At 37.9% G+C, this 24,238-nt stretch overlaps 1 protein-coding gene across 2 annotated transcripts in view; it reads right to left on the bottom strand.

Annotated features, from left to right (window-relative positions):
* The window catches only part of TRIM33 (tripartite motif containing 33), a 160,660-nt gene that overhangs the window by 66,027 nt on the left and 70,395 nt on the right, over positions 1–24,238 (bottom strand). For both annotated transcript variants that reach the window (XM_021002238.2, XM_021002244.2), the window contains exons 3-4: positions 7,207–7,351; positions 6,684–6,816 (exon numbers count right to left, since the gene is read on the bottom strand). In XM_021002238.2, coding sequence (XP_020857897.1) covers positions 6,684–6,816; positions 7,207–7,351 — 278 coding nt within the window. The remainder of the gene's footprint in view (positions 1–6,683; positions 6,817–7,206; positions 7,352–24,238) is intronic.

The raw sequence follows: 24,238 nt of genomic DNA, 5'->3' as shown, positions 1-24,238 counted from the left end.
GAGAAGATCACATAATTGCAAAGTGCTTAACACAGTGACTGGCTTGTGGAGAGGGTGAACAGTGCAATATTCAGACCTTGTAAGAATTCAAGGAAAAAATATTTCTTTGGTAATGCTATGCCACTTAAATAATGCTTCTCTAATGTGGCATTGACTCCATCCAGATTCTGGGCAACTCCGCTGGACCAGGAGTGAGGATAAGTCATCTTCCTGAGTTCAAATCTGACCTCAGACACTTACTAGCCACGTGACCCTGGGCAAGTCACTTAACCCAGTCTGCCTCAGTTTCCTCATCTATAAAATGAGCTAGAGAAGGAAATGGCCAATCACTCCAGTATCTCTAAACGGCATCATGCAGAGCTGGACACGACTGAAAAGACTTAACAACAACCACTCAGATTTAAACGTCATAAAATGAAAACTTTAGTCTTACTCTTAGCAAATTGTTAGGCTGATACATTTAAGAAATTCAAATAACTGAAAAACAGTTTTAAACTACTTTTAATTTTAAAGAATAGTTTATAGAAAGCAGGGCTCTGAAACTTTTTTCTTTTTTGGCAAGGCAATGGGGTTAAGTGACTTGTCCAGAATCACATAGGCTAATAAGTATCAAGTGTCTGAGGCTGGATTTGAATTCAGGTCCTTCTGACTCCAGGGCCAGTGCTCTATCCACTGTGCCACCTAGCTGCCCCTGAAACTCTTTAAAAACAAACAAACAAGCCAGAAAAGGCCTGGCATGTAGTAAGCACCATATAAACGTTAACTATTGTCCATACTGGATTACTCTATACTGGATTTGATATGATTGCAGAGGAATGACAGGACTGATAAGATGAATGATTAGGATAAGGCATTCATTTTGTCACTTTTGGTATTTTATACTAAATGCATTCAATAGAAATATAAAAGCTGGTGTGTCATTGTATCAGAAATGCTGGCATACTGCAATTTTCACTTTTAATCTGGATGCTGTCACATTCTTTTTAACAGTTCAATTCATAATCTGCATGCTGTTAGATTGTGAGTTGAACTGTTAAAACAATGTGATAAAAATGCTTGAAATCTTAAATATTTAATGGGGTATATTTTGCTATAAATTGGATAGTAATAATTTGCTGTTGAGAGAGTAACGAAGTCCTCTTTAAGAAGTATCCTTAATCTGTGAGTTTCCTCTTGGGCTGAGTCATAAGATCTGACCAGCCCTGCCGATCACATGTTATAAAATTCTGAAGTTTGAGGAACTAGGACTTCTCCTAGCCACAATGAGGAAATTTATAGGTTTGCTAATAGCAAATAGAATGAGTTTCATCTAGAATTATTTGACTATCACTTATAAAATTATAAAACTCTACCTGATAATAGTTAGTATGCAGTGAGGTTAAGCCTTTGAACCAACTTAGTAACAACAGAAATTAATATCCAGCAACTCTTCTGGTGGTTTTTGAGCCAACTAGTCACTGTACATGTGAAATTCCAGAATGTAAACTGTTAGTGGAACATAAGGGAAATGTTAACAACCTAACCCTAGGCTATGATTAGTGAAATTTTGCTGTTTGAAGCAAAATCTCATGTTCTAATATATTGTTCTAAGCTTTGATTTCAGGCTGTCTAAATTGCCAAGAAGCCAATAGTCCACCATTTAAGAGGAATCAGATGGATGTCTGTGCCAAAGAAAAGTTGATGGGATGATCTTGGCTTAGGCAAAGATTAAGAGACTCTTGACTCAGTTTTCCCATTGTGTTATTGCTTTCTGAACAGGAAATTTTCCCACCTGTTTAAATGTAAGCCTGCCTTTTGACACCCTACAAATAATGTGGAATGGAACTTTATTACGTTTGGCTGTCAAATATGACTCAAACAGAGATACCTTATGGCTTATATCTGTGACCCTGAAAGGATAGTTTTGATATGATGATAACCAATGTCCCTCTCATTTCCTTTCACAGCAAATTTCCGTAAAGAGGGCAGGTAAATAGTGAAAGTTGTATTGCTTCAATACTCAATCTATTAATTACTTAATACTAAAACATTTAAGTTACTATAAGAGGATGTAAGCATTAAAAAATCTTATTATTCTCAATCTGAATTTATAGTCGACTCAGTATCCTAAGCAACTAATGAGTGCCTAGCTTTGCCATGCTCTTGCTAATAGTTATATTCTATCAGAATAATACGGGGACAATATCCGCAAAAGGGGAGAATTAGATAAGAATGTAAAAGTTTTTTTAAAAAAATTAAATGGAATAGTTAATTTTGAGAAAATAGTATCAGACTGTTGTCTCTAAGAGTTAGGCTTCCATATGTTTCTAATAGAATATACAGGACTTGAGTTTTAGTAACAAGTTCTCAAAACTGGATTAAGGATTTTACATATAAAATTTTATTAGTAATTTTAATGTTCTTCTCATAGCTCCATTATTAACAGAATTAGAACCACAAGGTCTGTACTGGTTTTGAACACATAAACTAGTTATTGGAAAACAAATTTTAGAATATTGCATAAATTATATTGAGTCTCATTAGTGGCAGATTTAAGCAAAATAACCTGGAAATCTTTACAACCGACTTGATACTGAGAGAAGAGCAGATCTTCTAGGAAGAACCCCTTCAGAGCTGCCCCATAATGGAGCTTATTCTGGAATGTCCAAAGATGTTTCTAGGAACCAGATGACTACATGGGACATCTGGGATGTAAGATGAAATGTGCCACTTAGATGAACACTGAAAGTGGGTTGCCAGGTTGCAGGGAATATTAATATTATTTAATAGTGGTCATTATTGTACTGTTTTTGTTTTGATCATGATGTTTGTATTTACTGAGTTTTCTCAGTGAACTCCGTACTAGAAAAAAGACTAGGAATAAAAGCCCTCTGGTGGTCCATATCCATATATTGAGATCACTGCTTCAGAGCAGGCAGTTAGAAATCCCTCTCTTGAGATCGAGAAGTTGGCCCAAGCCACAATGTGAGTCTATTACATCCCTTCAAACTTAATGCAATTTTATATGTAAAATCCTTACATCCAATTCATACTCGAGTCAAGACATCACCTCCTTTTGCAGCTGTGAGAGTCATGTAAAACCATGCTGTCTATCTTCTTACAGCGGCAAAAGTATGGGCTTGTGCTACAATCCTATTGTTCCTATATTAACTGATTAGATAAGACTGCAACAAGCCTTTACAAAATCCAACAGGTTGTAGCAGAAAGCCAATGGCCTAATAAAGATGTTTGGCCTTCATTTCAAAGAGGACCAATGACATCATAAGGTGATGTCGTGACTCAAGTGTGAATTGGATTTAAGTGAGGCAGAGTTGCACAAAGTCGTCGGTCTCACTTTCTCTTGCAGAATCAACAAAGTCCAAGGGCAAGACAAAAGTCAGGATGACAGGTGATGACCTGGGATGCAGCGGCGTTTTTGACGTCTGACCAAGTTCTAAGCACTTCACAGTGCCTACTTCAGACAACTTCATGGTCACTAGAACAAATTCTTCTCATCTGTCCATTCCACCACAGGAAGTCTTCATATGCTTAGGGTAGACATCCGCTTAACTCACCAACAGGTTTGAGACCTGTCAGTTATCCTCAACCTAGTGCAGCCTGTCTGTCAAAAAGGTTTTACGGGGTGTGGCCACTGTCCATGCTATTGCCTCTTCAAGCCACAGGTGAGAGATGGAGGAAGGTGATCACCAAAGGTAGATGAGCAGCCCTGAAAAGGGTTTGGCAAGCCCTCACACCAGAGCTGCTAGTTCTCCCTGAACACCCCCATATACCCTAATAAAGATATCACATGGTAAAACCCATTTTCCTGGTTTTCTTGGTTATCCTCCTGGAGGTAGCATATAGACAGCTATATTCAAATTGCCTCTTGTTATTGTAGGCCTCATAACCGTCTTTTGATTTTGAATTAGCTACTGAATTGCTTGCTGTACTAAAACCTTTTTAAAACTATTGCCTAATAATCTGATGATAGCTCAAAACAGGGATTCTACCATACAATGAGCCTTATCCACTTGGGATTGGGCAAGTGATTCATGGAGAATAAATGTCCCAAGGACCAAAGGGGTAAATTGAAGGAATCAAACTGACTCCACTTTGTTTGGTTCTTTCCATTTTGTGAATTAGGCCTCGCTTTGCTGTAAATCCTATAATTTGAGGGTACTAAGATATTGATATATTTCTAGGAACTGAAGCAGTGAGTATTGAGCACAAAAATGTTCTATATATTTTATATGTTTTTGTAATAACCACAGAATATACCAGGATATTCTCGAAATAACCACAAGTTTTCTAAAACTCTGATCAGAGAGAACAACCATGTTACTCAAGTTTGTGAAAGTTGAATAGTTTCTCATTACTGACTATAAGAAAATTTTGTTAACTACTAAATGGTGTCATTATGCCCACTGAAGGGCCTTGTATCTAATTTTTTATGCAACTGCGTGCCTTGCTAATAAATCAATATTCATATTCGTGGATTTAATTGCCTCAGTTCTTAAAGTTCTCAATAATTTCAACTGCCACATCTCCCACCTAGCTCCTTAAGGGTATAAAGATATTAGCTTGTGAGTTCCTCGTGGGCAAAAATTGTCCTTTGTCCCTTTTAGTGTCCTCAGCACTTGGCACTGTGTTGGTCACAAAGAATGTGCTTAATAAATGTTTATTGACTGACAAAAAATGAAAATGAGCCTGTAGCCCTTCCAGAGCCACAAATCAGCATCACCAACTACCTACAGGAAATGTGACTTTTCTTTCTGAGGGACTATCATTCATCCACTGTATGATGCCCTTGTATTTAAAATTTTTTTTCTAAGCCCAGGTTAGAATGCCAAAGAAAGTTATAGAAATGTTAATTTCATATTCAATAGGCAAGAAGCAAATACAATGAGGAAAAAGATGAAAGTAATGTGGTTAGAAAGGCCAATCCAAATCAACAATGACAGAAGTACCTTGTGGATCTAGAGTGTAGCCTAGGTAGAAAGCATCAGGATGAAATGTGTGCGCCTGCTCTATAGGATTTCATCACGGAAAGTGAATAGGAGAGCAAGAACAGCTTCAATATTGAACTTGAGCATAACGAACTGTGCTTCATAAGGAAAGATAACAGAACTTACTGGCAAGAATACTGGTCTCAAAATCAGGAAACATGAATTTGAGAACTGGCTGCATTACTCGTTCATGACTTTGGAAAGCCACTTAACATTTTCTGGGTCTCAATTTTCTTCTCTATAAGATTGAGATAATATTTACCCTATATCTCACATGGTTGTTGATAAGAACGTGCTCTGTAACCCCAAGTGCCATATAAATGAGATGATGTTATCAAAAGTACGGCTTTTCATGAATAGGCTGAGCCAATAGAATAAAAATGAGAGTACTAGCTAAATTAATTTATGTATTTGCTACCATCCACACCAATCAAATTAAGACTGCTTTATAGACGAGAAAAAATGATAATGAAATTCATCTGGAGGAAAAGATCAAGAATTTAAAGACAGATGAAGGGGGAAGGGGAGGGAGGGAGCAGGAAGAGGTTGTAGTAGTACCAGATCTCAAACTATCCAAGACAGTAATGTAATCATCAAAACAATTTGGTCTAGGTTAAGAAATAGTGAGGTCAACCACTGGAACAAATTAGGCATACGACATACAGAAGAAAATTAATACAACAGCCTAATGTTTGAAAAACTCAAAAAATTCTGCTATTGTTTTAATAACTCACTTTTCAAACAAAACCGCTGGGACAACTGGAAAGCAATCTGATAGAAACTAAATATACACCAGCATCTCACAGCAAGATAAGATAAACTACATATGGATACATGATTTAGACACAAAAGGAGACATCACGAACAAATCAGAAAAGCAAAGACAAAATTACCTTTAAGATCTATGGATAAGGAAAGAGTTCAAGACCAAAGAAGATATAAAAAATATAACAGTAAGATAAAATGAACAATTTTGATTACATATATAATTTAAAGTTTTTATACAAAGAAAACCAATGCAACTAAAACTAGAAGAAAAATATAACGAGGGGAAAATATCTTTGCAGCAAGTTCCTCTTTAAGTGTCTAGGTGGATGCATCAAGCTATGTTAAGCCCAAGTTATGTATTTTTCTTGAGGCCCTCTATGAGGGATGCATTTTGTTTTACCCATGCCAACACAACATAAAAAGTTAGGAATATCTTCTGTCTTCACACTCCAAAGATCACTGGGGCTGTGATAATAATGATGCTATATTACTAGAGCTCCCAATTTTTCAGTACTAAGGCCCTTTTAAGGACAGTGCAAGTAATTGCCACCAGAAGTAAAACCGACTACTGAGCACAATGCCCTATTCTATTTAGATGGTTACATACAACACTCGAGGGGTGTAGGTACAACTAATCAGAGCTGGAAAAATTTCAGCTATTATTTGACCTTGCCTGTACTCAAACTCTCTGGTTGTCAGATTCAGGTTGTAAATGGACTTCTTTATGACTGTTCAAAACTTACTTATCCTACCCACTGCTTAAAAAAAGAAAAGAACTGCTGACTAACAACTTATTCTCACATCTTAAGTATACTACTGATTCTCAGATAATTTCTGTATTTTAGAATGGAGGTGTAAATTGTTGGGCTCCTTGAAATTTTCTTCACCTAAGCAAGTCAAACATAAGGTAAAGCATTTCAACACAGGTACCTATGTTCCTTGTGCTCCAATAGTTGGCAGTCTCTACATGTCAGTCTATCACACGTTTCACAGAAAAGTTTCAACTGTTCTTGTTTGTGGACAGGACAGAAAACAGGGCGCTGACCAGATGCTCCAACAGCCTCTGTAGCAAAATAAGCCATTTTCATATTGTAAGATGAAATCTGAGACAGAATTTAAAAGGCTTCCTGATTATCCATAATATGTTGCTTTACAGAGCTCTTCAGGCAAGGTCAATTTAAGAGGCTAATAATTATATTACAACTCATTAAAATGGCCAAGTCCTCATTGTCTTAAAATTAACCCCTCAAACTGACATCAAGGTGAATCACAAATGTGGTGATTTGTTTTTTCCAGAATACCAAAAAAAGTAGTTATGGAACTTACCTGCTCTCAAATCATATCTGCTAGAGTTGAGTGGTCCCTTATGGCTCAATTTAGTGCTGACAAGACAACATATACATGTACTGAAGGTGAGAAAGGGCAACAACGAATATCAAAGTCCCTGTATTACCTGAGACATCTTCCTTCTTCCTAATTAGATGATCCTTAGTGAATTTTACTCGTTGATGTGCTTCTATACAAGTCTTGCAAAGCCATTCCCCACATTCTACACAAAATCCAACTGCACTAGCATTATCTTCACAGCTTGTGCACACCTAAAAGAACAAATAAGATCTACTGTTAATTCACTTTGATGCAAACTATATAGTAAAGATCAGGAAAACAAAAAAGTAGAAATATTTGCATTTGTTCACTTTTTAAAAATGTTTCATCAATGATCTTTTCCTCTTTATATCATTATCATTTCACAATGACATGCCTTCCATCCCAAAACAACCTGGCTTTTAAGGAAATATCATCAAATAAAACAGCAATTGTTCATGTCTAAAAAAAATCAATGTTTATTCCCCATCTATACTCTACCAGGTGATCTCTCTGACAAAAAGGATATTGAAATATTTCACTCTTTGACATGACTTGCAATTGAATTTGATAAAAAAATAATAATAATAATTTATCAAGTGCCTATGGGCCAGAAACATTGAGAATACAGACAAAAATGAAACAGTCCCCACCTTCAAGGTTCATATATCCTATTAGATTAGATCAGAGTTCTGAAATTTCAATGTTGATTTTTTTTTAATATTAGTGCTTTGTATAACATGTTCTCCAACTTCTGCTTCCTTCCAACTGCATTACTTTATAAAGAATTAAAAATTTTTCCGAATCCTTCAAATTTGCTATTGCGTTACGGTACAATATTTCATTTTATTCATGTCATAACGTTATTGGTCACTCCTCAACTGGATGTTTTATTTTTCTCAGGTCTAGCTAGGTCATAAAACAGGTTTCAAAACAATTACTGTTTCACAGTAAACTTCTCCCTATAGGTCAGTTAGTTTTTCGCTTAAGTACTTATAAATAGTGTTGTTATAAGCTATATGACTACTGATGCAGATATTATTATGTCCATTTTATAGATGAAGAAACTGAGTCAGAAATATTGGGTGATTTGCTGTGGTCACACAGCTACTGAATTTTTGAGTAAAGACTAAAACCAATGCTAATGCCCTGGTGCCCACGTAGAATTGGTATTGATTTTGTGTTGATAGTTATGGTGGTTTTAAGGCTAAAATAGTTTTGCAGACTAGTTTTTTTAAACCATAAAAATAAGCAGGAAGTCAGACTGAGACAAGATCGCAGAGGAGAGGCAGTTACACAACTGAACTCTCCCAACATTTCCTTAAAACAACTTTAATAGCTCAAATAGAATTTCTGAGTGGCAGCCAGCAAAAAGTGAGATATTTTTTCTAGCTTAAGACAACTTAGAAGGTCAGAGGAGACATCTTTCACACCAGGGTAGTAGGTGTGTGCCAGCTCAGAGTGCATGTGCCACAAGATTAGCAGCAAGCTCTGGAGGCAGCTCTAACAATGGCAGCATTACCTGCAATTTCAGGAGCTCTCAATCCAGAAACCATAAGGGAATTAGACAACTGGTTAGAAAGAGATTACAAGGGACTCTCTGGTGGCACTTGGTACAGGTGGCACTGTTTGGCAACTTCATTAGCCATACTTAGTTTTGGGCCACAGTTCCAGAGCAAAAAGAAGCACTGGGGGTCTGGCACAAGGGAGCTAAAAGCCCAAGGGAGCTAAAAGCCCTAACTGCAGTTCTAAAGTAAAGAGGAGCTACGAACTGAGGCCCTGGTCACAGTTCCAGGGCTCAGAAGGACACTAGTTCTAGTGGCTGCAGAGGATCAGGGGCCCTTCCTTGGTAAAGACAAGAATTCAGAACAAGAGAGCAGTGACCACATCTCTCCCCAGATCACATCACCTTGGAAGCAACAAAAACTTGCACATCCCACAAACCAGCTCTAAAAACAGCATTACAAAAAAGTCTGAAGCCTGAGACAGTGAGTATCTTCTCACCCTCCAGTGAGCAAAGCCCAACATTAATATAAAATTCAAAGTCAAAATATAGGCTGAAAAAAATGGGCAAACAACAACAAAATCTAACCATGAAAAGCTATTACAATGGCAGAGAAGACCAAGACACAAACTCAGAAGACGACATCAATATGAAAATAGCAACAAAGCCTCAAAGAAAAATGTTAATTGGAACAAGCCCAACAAGAATTCCTGGAAGAATTAAAGAGACAATAGTAGTAGAGGAAAAATTCAGAAAAGAAATGAGAATGATATAAGAAAATTAAGAAAAGACTTAACAGCTTGGGCAAAGACGCATAAAAAGATACTGAAGAAAATAATATCTTAAAAAACAGAATTGGACTAATGGAAAAAGGGCATAAAAGCTCACTAAAGAAAGTAATTCCTCAAAAAGAACTGGGTAACTAAAAGATAATGACTGTATGCAACAACAAAAAACAATAAAACAAAATCAAAAGAATAAAAAATAAGAAAAAATCGTGAAATATTTCATTGGAAAAACAATGGACCTGGAAAACAGATCAAAGAGACATAATTTAAGACTTACTGGACTACCTGAAAGCCATGATCAAATAATGAGGCTACATATATTTCAAGAAGTTATCAAGGGGGCGCAGCTACGTAGCACAGTGGATAGAGTACCAGCCCTGAAGTCAGGAGGATCTGAGTTCAAATCCAGCCTCAGACCAAACACTTGACACGTACTAGCTGTGTGACCCTGGGCAAGTCACTCAACCCCAATTGCCTTAAAAAAGGGGAAAAAAGTTATCAAGGAAAACAGCCCTGATATTATAGATCTAGAGTGTAAAAAAAAAAAAGAAGAAAGAATCTACCTGAAAGTGATCCCAAAACAAAAACTCCCAGGAATACTAGAGCCAATGAAAGAGCTCCTGGGTCAAAAGAAAATACTTCAAGTAGCCAAAAATAGAAACAATTCAAATACTGTGGAGCCACAGTCAGGATCACACAAGACTTAGTGACTTCCACATTAAAGGAGTAGAGGGCTTGGAATGTATGGTGAAAGGCAAAGAAGCTAGGATTACAACCAAAAATCACTTACCCAGCAAAACTGAGTATAACCTTTCTGGGGAATAAATGGATATTTGATGAAATAGAGGCCTTTCAAGCATTTCTGATGAAAAAACCAGAGCTCAATAGAATACCTGACATTCAAACACAAGGCTTAAGGGAAGTATAAAAAGATAAAGATGAAAGAGAAATCATAAGAGACTCAATAAAGTTAAATTGTTTACACTCCTTTATGGGCAGATAACACATGTAATTCCTAGGAACTTTATCATTTTTAAGGCAGTTAAAAGTAGTTTATACAGAAAGAGGACAAAGGTATGATTTGATTATGTTGGGATGATCTCCCAAAAAAATGAAAAACTGAGAAAGAGGGATACACTGCAAGAAGGAGGAAGGGAGAGGCAGAATGGGGGAAATTATCTCACATAAAAAAGGCAGGCAAGAAAGAGCTTTTATACTGGAGAGGAAAAGAGAAATTGGAATTGATTCAAAGAAGAAGAACATGTGTGTATACCTATACATATACACATACCCACAGTTTCATATAGAAATCTAGCCTCCCAATAGGGAAATGGGGATTGGGACGATTGGCTAAGAGAAAGGGGGAAAGAATGTTAAAGGGGAGGACAGATTAAAGGAGGCAGTGGTTAGAAACAAAGTAGACTTTTGAGGAGGGACAAGATAAAAAGAGAGAGAAGGAGAAACAGAAGAAAATGGGACAGAAAAAAATGCACAGTAATCTTTACTATGAAAGTGAATGGGATGAGCTTACCAAAAAACAGAAAGTAGACAGCAGAATAGATTAGAAACCAGACTCCAACAAACATCACTTACAAGGGACACACTTGAAACAGAAACAGAAACACACACACTGAAAATAAAAGGCTATAGCAGAATCTAATATGCTTCAGCCGAATTAAAAAAAGGCAGGAGAAATAATCATGATCTCAGCCAAAGCAAAAACAAAAGCTAAAAATAAACCTTAATTAAAAGGGATTATCATGAAACTACATTTTGATAAAAGGGACCAAAGACAAAGAACATTTTTCAAAAAAATTAGTGCAAGTTTCTCTGATAAAGACCTCATTTCTCAAATATACACTGAAATAAAACTTAACCTAATTTGTAAAAATAAGAATCTTTCTCCAATTTATGATAAATGTCCAAAGGATATAAATAGGCAGTTTTCAAAAGAAATCAAAGCTATCTATACTCGTATTTTACTTGGCTTTTGAAAAAAAAAATATGGCTAATATGGAAATGTTTTGCATGATTTTACATGCATAATTGATATACTGCTTGCCTTCTCTGTGGGCGGAAGAGGAGGGAAAGAATTTGGAACACAAAATTTTTAAAAAATGCTTAAAAAATAATAATTTTAAAGGCTTTTTTTAAAAGCATAAACTGACAAGAAAAAAAAGCTAGGCTGAATAAAATGACATGGTTAAAATACAAATGAAAGAAGCATGAGAGATAACATGTACATATATGCATACATACAAAAATATGGACAAAATTAACCCAAAAAATGTTGATGTCATACTGCATAATATATAAGACATAATAAATACTATAAAATTACAAGAATAAAATAAAAGAAAAAAATGGCCAGGTCTTAGAACCACAGGGCAAAGTAAAAATAGAAGGAATCCACCAGTCTCTTCCTGAAAGAAAACTCAAAATGCAAACTCCAGAACATCATAGCCCAAATCTACAGCTTCCAGGTCAATGAAAAAATACTGCAAACAGTCAGAAAGAAAGAATTCAAGTACCAACAAGCCAGAGTCAAGATCACATTAATTTAGCAGACACCACTGTAAAGGAGCAGACAACTTAGAATATGGTATTACAGAAGGCACAAGATATGGGTTTACACCCAAAAATAACTTGCCCAGAAAAAATGAGTATAATGTTACAGGAGGTAAATGTACCTTCAGTGAGACAGAGGACTTCTAAGCATTTTGATGAAAAGACTAGATAGAGCTAGTTGGGAAACTTTGAAGCTCAAACACAAGAGTGAAGAGAAACATAAAAATGTAAACTCGAACAAATAAGTAAAGGGCAAAGCAGGGATAAACTGCTTACATTTAAATGAGGAGATGATAAGTTTACCCCCCCCCCCAGCCCTATTATCATCAGGAGTCAAAGGAGGAGTCTAATTAGACAAAGCTTGGGATTCTGTTATGCCCTAACGATTTTAAGAGAAGAATGAAAAGAAAAGGGAAGTGGCAGAAGGGAAAGGAAGGCTAAAGAAAATTATCTCTCTAATTAGGGTGCACAAGTAGGCTTCTATACAAACAAGGAAGAGAGGGATGGGGAACAAGTAACACTTCATCTGAAATAGTTAAAGGAAGGAAGAACTTGTATGTACTTGTGCCTGTGGGTGTGCACGCGCACCCCCCCCACCCCCGAAAACCAAAACATTTCATTCAACAGGGAAACAGGAGAGAAGGGGGAGAAAGTTAGAGAGGGAATTAAAAGGAAAGTAGATTAAGTAAAGAATAAGTCCTAAGTAAAGCAAATCACGAATGTCCAAAAATGTTTATAGCAGTTCTGTTTGTGGTGGCAAAGAATTAGGAACTGAGGTAGCACACATCAACTGGGGAATGACTGATATGTAAATGTAATAGAATACTAACGTCATAAGATATTATAGAATGGGATGATTTCAGAACAATCTGGTTACATTTTTATGATATTACGCTGAGTGAAGTGAAGAGAACCAAGAGAACAATTTATACACTGAAAGTAATATGGTAAAGGCAAGCAACTTTGAAAGAATTAGGTCAGAAAAATGACCAATTTCAGGAGTATGATGAAACATGCTACTCATCTCCTGATAAAGAAATATAGGACTCATACTGACAAAAAAGAGAAATAGTTATTTTTGAATATGGACAATGTGGAAATTTATTTTGATTGACTACACACATTTGTAACGGGGTTTGTTTTACTTTAGTTCTTCAGTTGGGGGTGTGGAGGAAAAGCCAGATTTTTATTGATTGCATATGCACACATACATATAGATATATAATTTGAAAGAAAGCAATTAATACAAAGAACTTTATAATTTACATCATTCAGTCAGGCTCTGTTGGGCACTTCCCCTATGCCCAAGAGAATTTATGCTTGGCCAACCCTTCAATAGGGACCCAACTGAAGTTGCAGCAACTCTGTCAGAACACCCCCCATCCAAGCACACTTATCAGATATGGACCTTGCCTTTCCATATGAAGAAAAGGGGAAAAAGAGATTCAGTATCAAGCTGAAAACAAATGGCCCCATGAGGCCAAAGGGAAAGGTGACTGAAAAAACAGTTGAGATGTGTCCCATACGCGTTTCTCAGGGCAGGATCACAGGCCAGTTACCTCATACAAGGAGGCTAAGGAAGTTCTGCCTCAGGAGGTCTGCACCAATAATTAAAGGGGACAGGACAAGCAGCAAATGACAAGGAATGCCATAAAAGGGGGGGGGTGGGTTGCAGGGGGGGAAGAAGTGGCAGTTATACCAATGACACCAAAAGAGAAAAAAGCTTACTTCACATATAAACCAAAAGAGGATTTTAAAAAGAAGGAAAATAAGCAAAATCACTAAGAGAAATCAAAATATGGCAAATACTATAATGAAAAGGAACCAATAAATAATACGTGACCAAAGACAGAATTCTACACAACCCCAGAGAGAATGGAACAATGAAGATCTTAACCAAGACAGAAAAGAAGTACTGTATCAACATAACTACAAAACATTCTTTACAAAAACAAAGAGAAAACTAAATAACTGGAAAGAAAGCAACTACTCATGGTTAGGAGGTGTCAATATATGAAAATGACAGATAGTGCTATCTAAACTAATATACATATCCAATTCCATAACAAATGATTACTTCATAGATAAAAAAATAAAAAGGTCAAGAGTCTCAAGAGAGACAACAACAGCTAACATTTATATAGCACTTACTATGCGTCATTGTGCTAGTAATAATAATGATAATGAAAAAAAGCAGGTTTAGACTTATTTGATCTCAAAAAGAGGGAGAGCTAAGATGGCGGAGTAAAGGTAGGGACTTGCCTGAGCTCTCCTCCAAATGCCTTTAAATAAGGACACCAAACAAATTCTGGAGCAGCAGAACCCACAAAAAGATGGAGTGAAACAATTTTCCAACCCAAGACAACAGGTCATCAGGAAAGGTCTGTTGCACAGAGTGAGGGAGAAGCATAATCTAGCATGGGTCACGCCAGCACAAACCTGGCCCCAGCAAACCAGGAGCCAAGTCTCAGGGCAACTGATTCAATCATTCTGGAGACAAATTTGGAACTATGCCCATAGGGCTACAAAACTATGCGTACCCTTTGACCAAGAAATACCACTTCTAGATGTGTATCCCAAAGAGATTTAAAAAAAAAAAAGGAAAAGGACCTATGCGCACAAAAATATTTATAGCAGCTCTTTTAGTGGTGGCAAAGAATTGGAAATTGAGGGGATGTTTATCAACTGGGGAATAGCTATTTTACATGATGGTGATGGAATATTACTGTGCTTTAAGAAATGATGAGCAGGACGCTCTCAGAAAAACCTGGAAAGACTTATATGAATTAATACAAAGTGAAATGAGCAGAACCAGAATATTGTGCCCAGTAACAGCAATACCGTATGATTATCTACTATGAATAACTTAGCTATTCTCAGCAATACAATGATCTAAGACAATTCTATAGGACTTATGATGAAATGCTGTCCATCTCCAGAAAAAGAACTGGTAGAACCTAAATGCAGATCAAAGATACTTTTTCTTTCTTTACTTTCAGTTTTCTTTTTGTCGTTTTTTTTTCTTTCCACTGAATGACTTACATGAAAATGTGTTTTAAATTGCTTGCCTTCTCAATGGGGAGGGTGGAGTAAAGGCAAGATAATTTAGAACTCAAAATTTGAAAAAAGAATATTACAATCGTTTTTGCATGCTATTGGGGAAAATATTAAATAAGATTAGAAAAATATAAAATAAGACAAAAAAAGGAATTACTAGATCTCAAACTATATTACAGAGAAGTAATCATCAAAAATATTCAGTACTAGTTTAAAAATGGAAAAATCAATCACCAGAACAGATTTTCATAAGACCCAGAAAAAAACAAACACAGCACCAATCCAACAATAAACATTTATTAAGCACATATATGTGCCAAGTGCTGTTCTAAGTATGTCCAGAAAGAAAGTTAGAAACATGCAAAATATACAAACAACTATGTAACCAATCAATCAATAAACACTTATTAGGTGTCTATGTGCTAGCCTCTGGGGATACAAAAAGAGGGAAAAGACAGTCTCCTGTCCTCAAGAAGTTTACAATTTAATGGGGAAGGCAACATGCAAACAAATATATACGAAGCAAGCTACATACAAGATAAATAGGAGATAATTTACAGAAGGAAGACACTGGAACTCAGAAAGGATGAGGAAGGTTTCCTGTAGAAGAGGACTTAAAGGAAACCAGGGAAGTCAGTAGTCAAAGCAGAGCAGAGAGATGGTTCCAGGCAAGGAGGATAGTCAGAGAAAATGCCAGGAGCAAAGAGGTGGAGTGTCTTGTTTCTAGAATAGCTAGGAGGCCAGTGTCACAAGATCAAAGAGTACATATTGGGGAATAAAGTGTAAGAAGACTGGAAAGGTAGGAAATGGAGGAAAGACATAGGTTATGAAGGGCTTTGAATGCAAACAGAAGATGTGGTATTTGATCTAGGAGGCAATAGGAAGCTATTGAAGTTTACTGATTAGGGGGGCAGGGAAGGCAAGTGATATGATCAGACTTGAGTTTTAGGAATATCACTTTGGTGGCTGAACAGAGGATGGATTGGAGGAGAGACTTGAGGCAGACAGATGTACCAGCAGGCTACTTAAGTGATACAGGCATAAGGTGATAAGGACCTGCACTAGAAGGATGGCAAGTGTCAGAGGAGAGAAAAGGGTGCATTTGAGAGATGTTGCAAGGGTAAAATCAACAGGCCTTGGCAACAGATTATAGATATGGGGGGAAGGGGTGAGAAATTGTGAGGACTCCAGGATGAATCCTAAGTTATAAGCCTGAGGGATGCAAGGATGGTGCTGACCTCTACAGTAATATGGAGATGGTAGGGTTTGGAGGAAAAGATGAGTTCAAGCTGTGTACTGGACATCCAAGCTCACCTTGCCTGAGATGCAATTGTAGATATAAGATCGGAGGTCAGAAAAGAATTTGGGGGGAGGAGAGGTAGATTTGAGAATCATCTGCATGGAGATGAAATCACCAAGTAAAGTAGTATAGAGGGAGAAGAAAAGAGGGTCCAGGCCAGAACCATGAGAGATACCTGATGAAGTGTGGAGACTCAGACCCTGAATTTTCCCATACATTTCAGCAGCTGTGTATTTTCCCCCACAACCCAGTCCCTGGACTCTCACCCATCCCATCCCATCTAGATACTCAACAGTCCTTACACTTTGGCTCTCCAACACTGCCCAAACCACTTAACTCCTTTCACTGTCCAACCTGGGCCACTCCAGGCTATTTACCACTTCTTAATCACCTTCAAATCTTCGCACTGTCTTTTTTTGTGTTTAAGTATCAATCTTACCCCCATCAAGGCACAGATTCCCTAAGAATCTCCTCATTCTATTGGCCTTAGAATAAAGCTTGTCACTTGGATTGAAAGAAGGCTTGAGTGCTTGAATTCTTTCCAGGCAGACTCCCTGTACCCTGACATTTCAGTGTTCCCAGCAACCCCACACCACATCATACTCACAGTTAGGAAGCCATGATCTGGAAGAGGATCTAGCAAAGGAGACAGAGATAGAGCAGTCTTAAGAGGTAGGATGAGAACCAGGCGAGAGTAGTATCCCAGAAATTTAAGAGAGAAGAGAGCGTGCAGGAGTATGGAGTGAATAACAGTGTCAAAGACTGCAGAGAGGTCAAGGAGAATGATGACTGAGAAAAAGGCCATAGAATTTGTCAATTAAGAGATCGCTGCTTGCTGCTGCTGTTTGTCCTTCATTCTCAGAGGACCATGACATTAGAGAGGGGATGCCATGACATGCAAGTGAATTGGATTAAAGAGAGGGAGGGCTGTGTAAAATCACCAGCTTCACTTTCTCCTCTGCAATCATCTGGGTCCTATGGCCAAATACAGATCAGGACAAGTGGAGATGGCCCAGTAAGCAATGGGGAGGGAACCTTAGACTTTTCAAGCTAAGGTCTTTAACAGGTCTCAGTTTGACTGTGGCAATACCTTAATAAGAAATGAGGTAGGACTTCCGCTTCCGGGAGCCAAGATGGCAAAGTGGAAAGGCAGTTGCTCTCACTCTCCCCTATCAACCTCTGAAAACCCAGAAAATATCACCCCAGGAAAAAACCCTGGAACACCTGAACTAGAAGAAAGACAGGGAGCAGCAGCTCAGCAAAGGGGTCTCCCAGTGCCTCAGCAAAAATAAGGGAAGCAGCATTACAAAAGGCCCCAGGTGGATAAGTACCCTGCAACATTCATCTGAAAAGAGTTGAAGAAAGCAACCTAAAGTCTTCCTAAAGCCCCAGCCTTGCTGATTTCAGCCCAACACCAGGTAAGCTGTCAGAACCTCCAAATGTCAACCAGGAAGAGATCCTGAAGCCCAGGTGGTAGAGCAGGCAAACACCAACACCTAGACCTCCAAGTGACTCAGTGAGGGTGGGGGAACCTGTGGAAACCAGCTCAGAAAACCACCAGGTGCCTCAGCACTCTACCACAAAGGAATCTTCCAGTGCATTAGCAGAAAGGAGGGAGACAGCACCTCAAGCGGCCCCAGGCAGATAAACACCCCGCAGCACCCGTCTAAAAGGAGCTGAAGACAGCTAAAGGAAAGGAAAAGCAGGCAACCTAGAACTGCCTGAAAGTTCCAGCCTTGCTGATTCCAGCCCAACACGAGGTAAGCTGCCAAAACTTTACAGCCTCCAAATGCCAACATAAGAAGCCCCAGCACACAAAGCCAGTGACCAAGACCTAGGCTCCCAACACAACAAGCTTGGGTCAGTGCCTCTGTTCCCCAGCAGGAGAGCTCAATCTCTTTAAAGGCCAAGGAATAAAGAAACACCACGAGTAAAAAGAAACATACCATAAATTCATATTATGAGAAGAGTGAAGATCAAGACAGAAATTCTGAAGAGGACAACATTGTCAACAAACCCACATCTGCAACATCAAAAGGGAATATGAACTGGTCTGAAGCCCAAAAAGCCTTCTTAGAAGAGCTCAAGAAGGATTTTAAAAGTCTAATGAGAGAGGTAGAAGAGTCCTTAAAAAATACAATTGGCCAATTGGAAAAAAAGTACACTGAAGAAAACAAGTCCCTAAAAAACACAATTGGCAAACTGGAAAAAAAGTACACTGAAGAAAACAAATCCCTTAAAAATACAATTGGCCAATTGAAGAAGGAAGTACAAAAACTAACAGAAGAAAACAATCTGTTAAAAACTAGAATTGGACAAATGGAAACTAATGACTCTATGAGAGAGCAAGAATCAGTCAAACAGAAACAAAAAAATGAAAAAATAGATGAAAACATAAAATACCTCATCAGTAAAACAACTGACCTGGAAAATCGATCCAGGAGAGACAATTTAAAAATCACTGGACTACCTGAAAATCATGATGAAAAAAAGAGCCTGGACAGTATCTTTCAGGAAATCATAAAGGAAAACTGCCCGAAGTCCTAGAACCAGAAGGTAAAATAACCATAGAAAGAATACATCACTCACCACCTGAAAGAGATCCCAAATTGACAACGCCAAGGAATATAATAGCAAAATTCCAAAATTACCAGATGAAAGAGAAGGTGCTGCAAGCAGCCAGAAAGAAACAATTTAAATATCATGGAACCACAGTCAGGATTACACAGGACCTTGCAGCTTCTACATTAAAAGACCCCAGGGCATGGAACATGATATTCCATAAGGCAAAGGAGCTTGGATTGCAGCCAAGGATCAACTACCCTGCAAAAATGAGCATGATTTTTCAAGGGAGGAGATGGATATTCAATGAAATAGGGACTTCCAAACCTTCCTGATAAAAAGACCAGAGCTCAACAAAAAATTTGATCTTCAAGTACAAGATTCAAGAAAGACATAAAAAGGTAAATGGGACAGAAAGATACAAAATGTTGTTAATAAGGGCAGACTGTTTACATCCCTACAAGGGAAGATGACACTTGCAACTCTTGAGAACTGTATTGTTATTACACCATGTTAAAGGAGTATACATAAAGGGGGTGGATATTAGTTGACTTTGATGTAATGATAAAAAAAATCTAATCAAGTGGGTTAAATGGATCCAAGTAAGTGGATTAGTCTGATCTTAGAAAATGTACTGAGAAAGGAGGAGGCAGACAAGGGTAAATTACATTACAGGAAAAGACAGAAAATCCTATTACAGCAGAGGGAAAGAAGGGAGGGGGTGAGCATTGTTTGAACCTTACTGTCATCAGATTTGGCTCAAGAAGGGAATAACATAATCAGTTAGGTATGCAAATCTAACTTGCCCTATGGGCAGTAGGAGGGAAAAGGGGAAAGAAAAGGGAGAGGGGATGGAAGGGAGGGAAGAAGTGGTAGGGGATAACAGAAGGGAGAGGTGGTGGTCAAAAGCAAAATGCTGGTGAGCGGGGGAAGGAAAAGAGAAGAAAGAAAAGGATAAACGGGGCGAAAAAGGATGGAGACAAAGACACAGATAGTAATCATAACTGTGAAAGTTGAATCGCTATCATTTTTTTTTCCTCTTCTGTTGAGTTTCATTTCTTCTTTCTAATGGTTCCTCCTATTGGTTTCAATTTTTTACTTACAACTTCACTAATGTGAAAATGTGTTTAAGGGAGCAGCTAGGTGGCACAGTGGATAGAGCACTGGCCCTGGATTCAGGAGGACCTGAGTTCAAATTCAGCCTCAGACACATAACACTTACTAGCTGTGTGACCCTGGGCAAGTCACTTAACCCCATTGCCTAGCAAAAAAAAAAAAATTTAAAAAAAGAAAAAAAAAGAATAGGAACGTAACTGTTAGCCTGCATCATACTGTGCACCCTCTTGGGGAGGGTGGGTGGCGAGGAAGGGGGAGAAAAATTTTAAACTCAAAAGCATATGGAAGTGATTGTTGATAAATCAAAATAACTTAATAAAATATGCAAAAAAAAAAAAGAATGAAAAGAAATGGGGTAAAAGAATGCCTCTTTAAAAAAAAAAAGATATGGGAAGGGAAGACCCTTGAGGGTGTCTGGCCAAAACAGAAACAATTTGCATTCATTCTGAGACAATCAGGGCCCAAACAATGACCAAGTAGGGCTTGGTTGGAGAAAAGAAAAAAAAAGTTTCAGAGAGTAAAAATTTATTAGTAATTTTGGAGACAGCAACTTCAGTGTAATAATAACGTCAGAAACTGGATTGTAAAGGGGTTAAGAACAAAGAGAGGAGAAAAAGTAGAGTCACCTTTTGCAGATAACCTTTTCTGAGGAGTTTACCTACAAAGGGCAGAATAGAAACAGGCTAATAATGGGGATGGAAGGATCGAGTAAGAGTTTTTCCAAGATGGGAAGTCATGGACATGTTTTATAAGTAGGAAATAAGCCAGCAGAGAAGGAAAGACCGAAAATAAGTGAGAGTGGGGAAACAGAGCAGGTAACCCTGTTGGAGGGCACAGGGTGCATGGAATTACTTGAACGAGTAGAGATGTGAGCCTTGGTAATGTTAGAAATGAGGCCTTAGAGTGGAGGCTTAAGCCCTGGCGAGCTGCCACAGCCAATTGCCTCTCTGTGGTATGACTCTAGGAAATCAAGCCTTTTAGTCACAGATGAAACTAAGATCAGAGTGAGTGAAGAATCATTTATTATGGTTCTTGAAAGAAGCGGGCACAACTCTGGGAAGAGAGTGTGCCGAATACAGAAGAGAAAGCTTTATACTGTTAGAATGCTGCGACTCCTTCCTTCCAGGCCCGGATTGGTCCATTCTTTTCTGGGTTACAATCTTCCTGGTCCACCCATCCCATGTTTCCCCTTGACATGTGTCCCCTCCCTTGTCATACCACACACGATTAGTTAATGATGCTCTAATTCTATGCGGGGTGTGCCAGTTAATATTATATCAGCTTATTAAGCATGCTCCAAAACCCCATGCCCTTTGTCCTACTTAGGGTTGATTAAAAACAGTTCTGCCCTCTAGGAACTTTTAAGTCTGTTTCAAAAGAACTTGTATTTACCAAATTCTTTGCTGATGTTGTAAGATGTCAAAGGTTATCTTAAATTGTGGGAGCATGATACCTGGTCCTTTACACTAAGAAGTAGAGTCATTTCATCATGTGAAACAGGTGAGGGAAAAGAGAGTGGCAGAAAGCCCCTGAGTAATAAGAGGTAAGGAAGAGGGGAGAGGAGGGAATTCATGGCCAATGGCCTTAATTTTGTCCTTAATTTTTTCCGTAAAATATGAGGCAAGATGCTCAGATGAAAGAATTGGGGGAAGAGGAGTTAGGGGAAGTTTGGAGAGGAATGAAAAGGTTTGGAAGTGCCATTGTGGAGAATGAGATAGTGAGTTCAAGAGGGAGGTATAGAAATGTTGAGGTTCAGTGGCACCCCAAATTGTTGGGGTGCAGAATTGTCTCAAAAGAATTTGCCCAGGCTATCTCCAAATCAAGTAAAGGCATTTATTCCAGGTAACAACATACCAAGCTGGATCCTCCACCCCTTAAGGGAGACCCCAGCTTGGGGGGGGAGGGGTAGAGAAGAGGGCAGTCTTGCAACTCCCTAAGGGAGGGAGATACCCACTTAAGGAAGATACCCAATACGGGAAACGCCCCCTGGCCAGGAGAAGCTCGAGATTTTTATAAAGGAAAACCTACCATGGGCAGGGAAATAAGGTAATCAGGGATGGAAAGGTAGAGAGGAAGGTGAAATAACCAGGGACACATAGACAAGGGGTAAGAGTTAGTTTAGAATTTTGCACATATCTAGGCACATCATTATTCCATAGAGGCCCCAGTTAATTTTGGTATTTCATTGATCAGTCTATCAGAATCTCATCAAAACTAAATGATATAATATTATACTGACCAAGCTTGGCCCTAAAGAAAAGATATAAAAAGTCACTTCTCTGCTTCTTTGTCAATGTTGGAAAAATAAGTATGGATGGAACATTGCATGTAATGCCAGACTATTTCAATACACTGATTAGTTTTGCTGAGTTAAGGAAAACTCTCTGGGAAGATGTGGGGATAGGAATACATTGAGAAAGGCAAGTGACATAAAAAGCAAAAGGTACTAAAAATTATTTTTAAGGAAAAATAAATGATCAGTAACTTTGGGCAGAACAGCTCCAAATGAATGACAAATTTGGAAGCCAGATGTCAAAGGGTTAGGAAGTGAGAGGAGTGGAAGTGGAAGCAGTAGATATAGATAACTATTGACTGTGAAAGAAATGAGATGTAGGATAATTTTCCAAGGTGGAAGGGACAAGTGAGGCTATGTTAAGGAAGAGAGAGATGTGCTTGCAAGCAGCAAGGAATGAACCAGAAGAAAGAAATTAAATATTATAGAGATATTATGACTGTGGGGGCATTCCTCCAAAAAAGCTAGAAGTCATTAGGTTCAATACAAGTAGATCAGCTGGCCTTAGTAAAGGTAAGCATCATTTAATCTTCAAATGTTAAAGTTAGAAGAAGATATAAAAGGATGTGAAGGACTCCACTCAGATGCTGAGTAGGGCAAAAAATACACCTAAAAGTGAATGGATTTTCTCAGCATTGTATGAGGTGAGGTCTCCTCACCAGGAGTGGAGAGGGGCTGAACACAGAAAAGATCATTGTTAGATTGTAGACACTTAACTGACATTGAGATCTTTCAAGCTGCTAAAATGTTTACTTTCTAGATTTCACCCATCTTCTAACTTTCAAATATTTGACTCCACTCTGGGTTTTTTTCAACAAGAATGCTTAGAAATCATTGTTTGTACTAATACTCCATTTCCTTTCCTCTACAGGTTCAGGCTCATCTTTGTAGAATAAGGATTTTTGTTTTGAGGAGCTATTTCTTTAGCATTTTGACATTTCATATTCTAAACTGTACTTTGTTTTCACTCATGGGCAGCACTGTCTTTTGTGAATCTAAATGATCTCTTGATCGCTTCCATAATGGCCCCTTTTTTTCTTAGACCTGTGGGCTCCTAAGTTTGGCCATCTTAGGTATTTTAAATTTGGAGTGTCCTTCAGTCAGTGACTTATGAATCCATAGTTCTAACCTTTCTATCTGGTTCTAGTATTTCAAGGTTATTTTAAAAAATTTCTTGTACTACAATATCTAGGTTTTTTTGTTTTATCATGGTTTCCAGTGAGCCCATGAACCTTAAATTCTCTCTTCTCAATCTGCTTTCAGGTTGGCTGGTTTTTGATAATATGATTGCTTACATGATCTTCTAATTTTGACTTTTTTTTTTAGCCTAATTTTTATATTGTTTCATTGATGGATAGTGAGTTCTATTACATTCCATTTCATTTTTTAAGATGCTCACTTTTTGAGTATAGTGTTCAAAGTACTATTTTAAGCTATTTAACTTACACGTTTTTCCTCAAGAGTTTTAATTCAATTACACTGGTTTACTTTCTGCCTCAACTCTTCTTTCATTTCTTCTATCTATTCTTGGAATCAGTGTGGTTGTTCCATTCCTTATTCAAAGTTTCTTTTTTTAATTATTTTCTTTTTTTCCAATTACACGTAAAAAATTTTTAACATTTGTTTTCTTAAATTTTGACTTCCAAATTCTCTTCCTGCATCCCTTCTCCCCTCACTGAGAAGGCAAACAATTTGATATACGTTATACATGTGCAGTCATGCAAAACACATTTCCATATTAGTCATGTTGTGAAAGAAAACACTGACCAAATAAACAAACAAAACCAAGAAAAATTAAGAAACTAAAAAAAAAAGTATGCTTTAATCTGTATTCAGATTCCATCAGTTCTTTCTCTGGAGGTGGATAGTATTTTTGTCCTAAGTACTGCAGAACAGTCTTGGATCATTACGTTTCTGAGAAATAGCTAGCTT

The sequence above is a fragment of the Phascolarctos cinereus genome, unplaced genomic scaffold (assembly GCF_003287225.1).
Source record: "Phascolarctos cinereus isolate Bilbo 61053 unplaced genomic scaffold, phaCin_HiC Scaffold_5;HRSCAF=322, whole genome shotgun sequence".
In the NCBI taxonomy this organism is placed as follows: domain Eukaryota; kingdom Metazoa; phylum Chordata; class Mammalia; order Diprotodontia; family Phascolarctidae; genus Phascolarctos; species Phascolarctos cinereus.
Note: the sequence above shows the minus strand (reverse complement) of the source record. Positions and strands in the feature narration are given on the sequence as shown.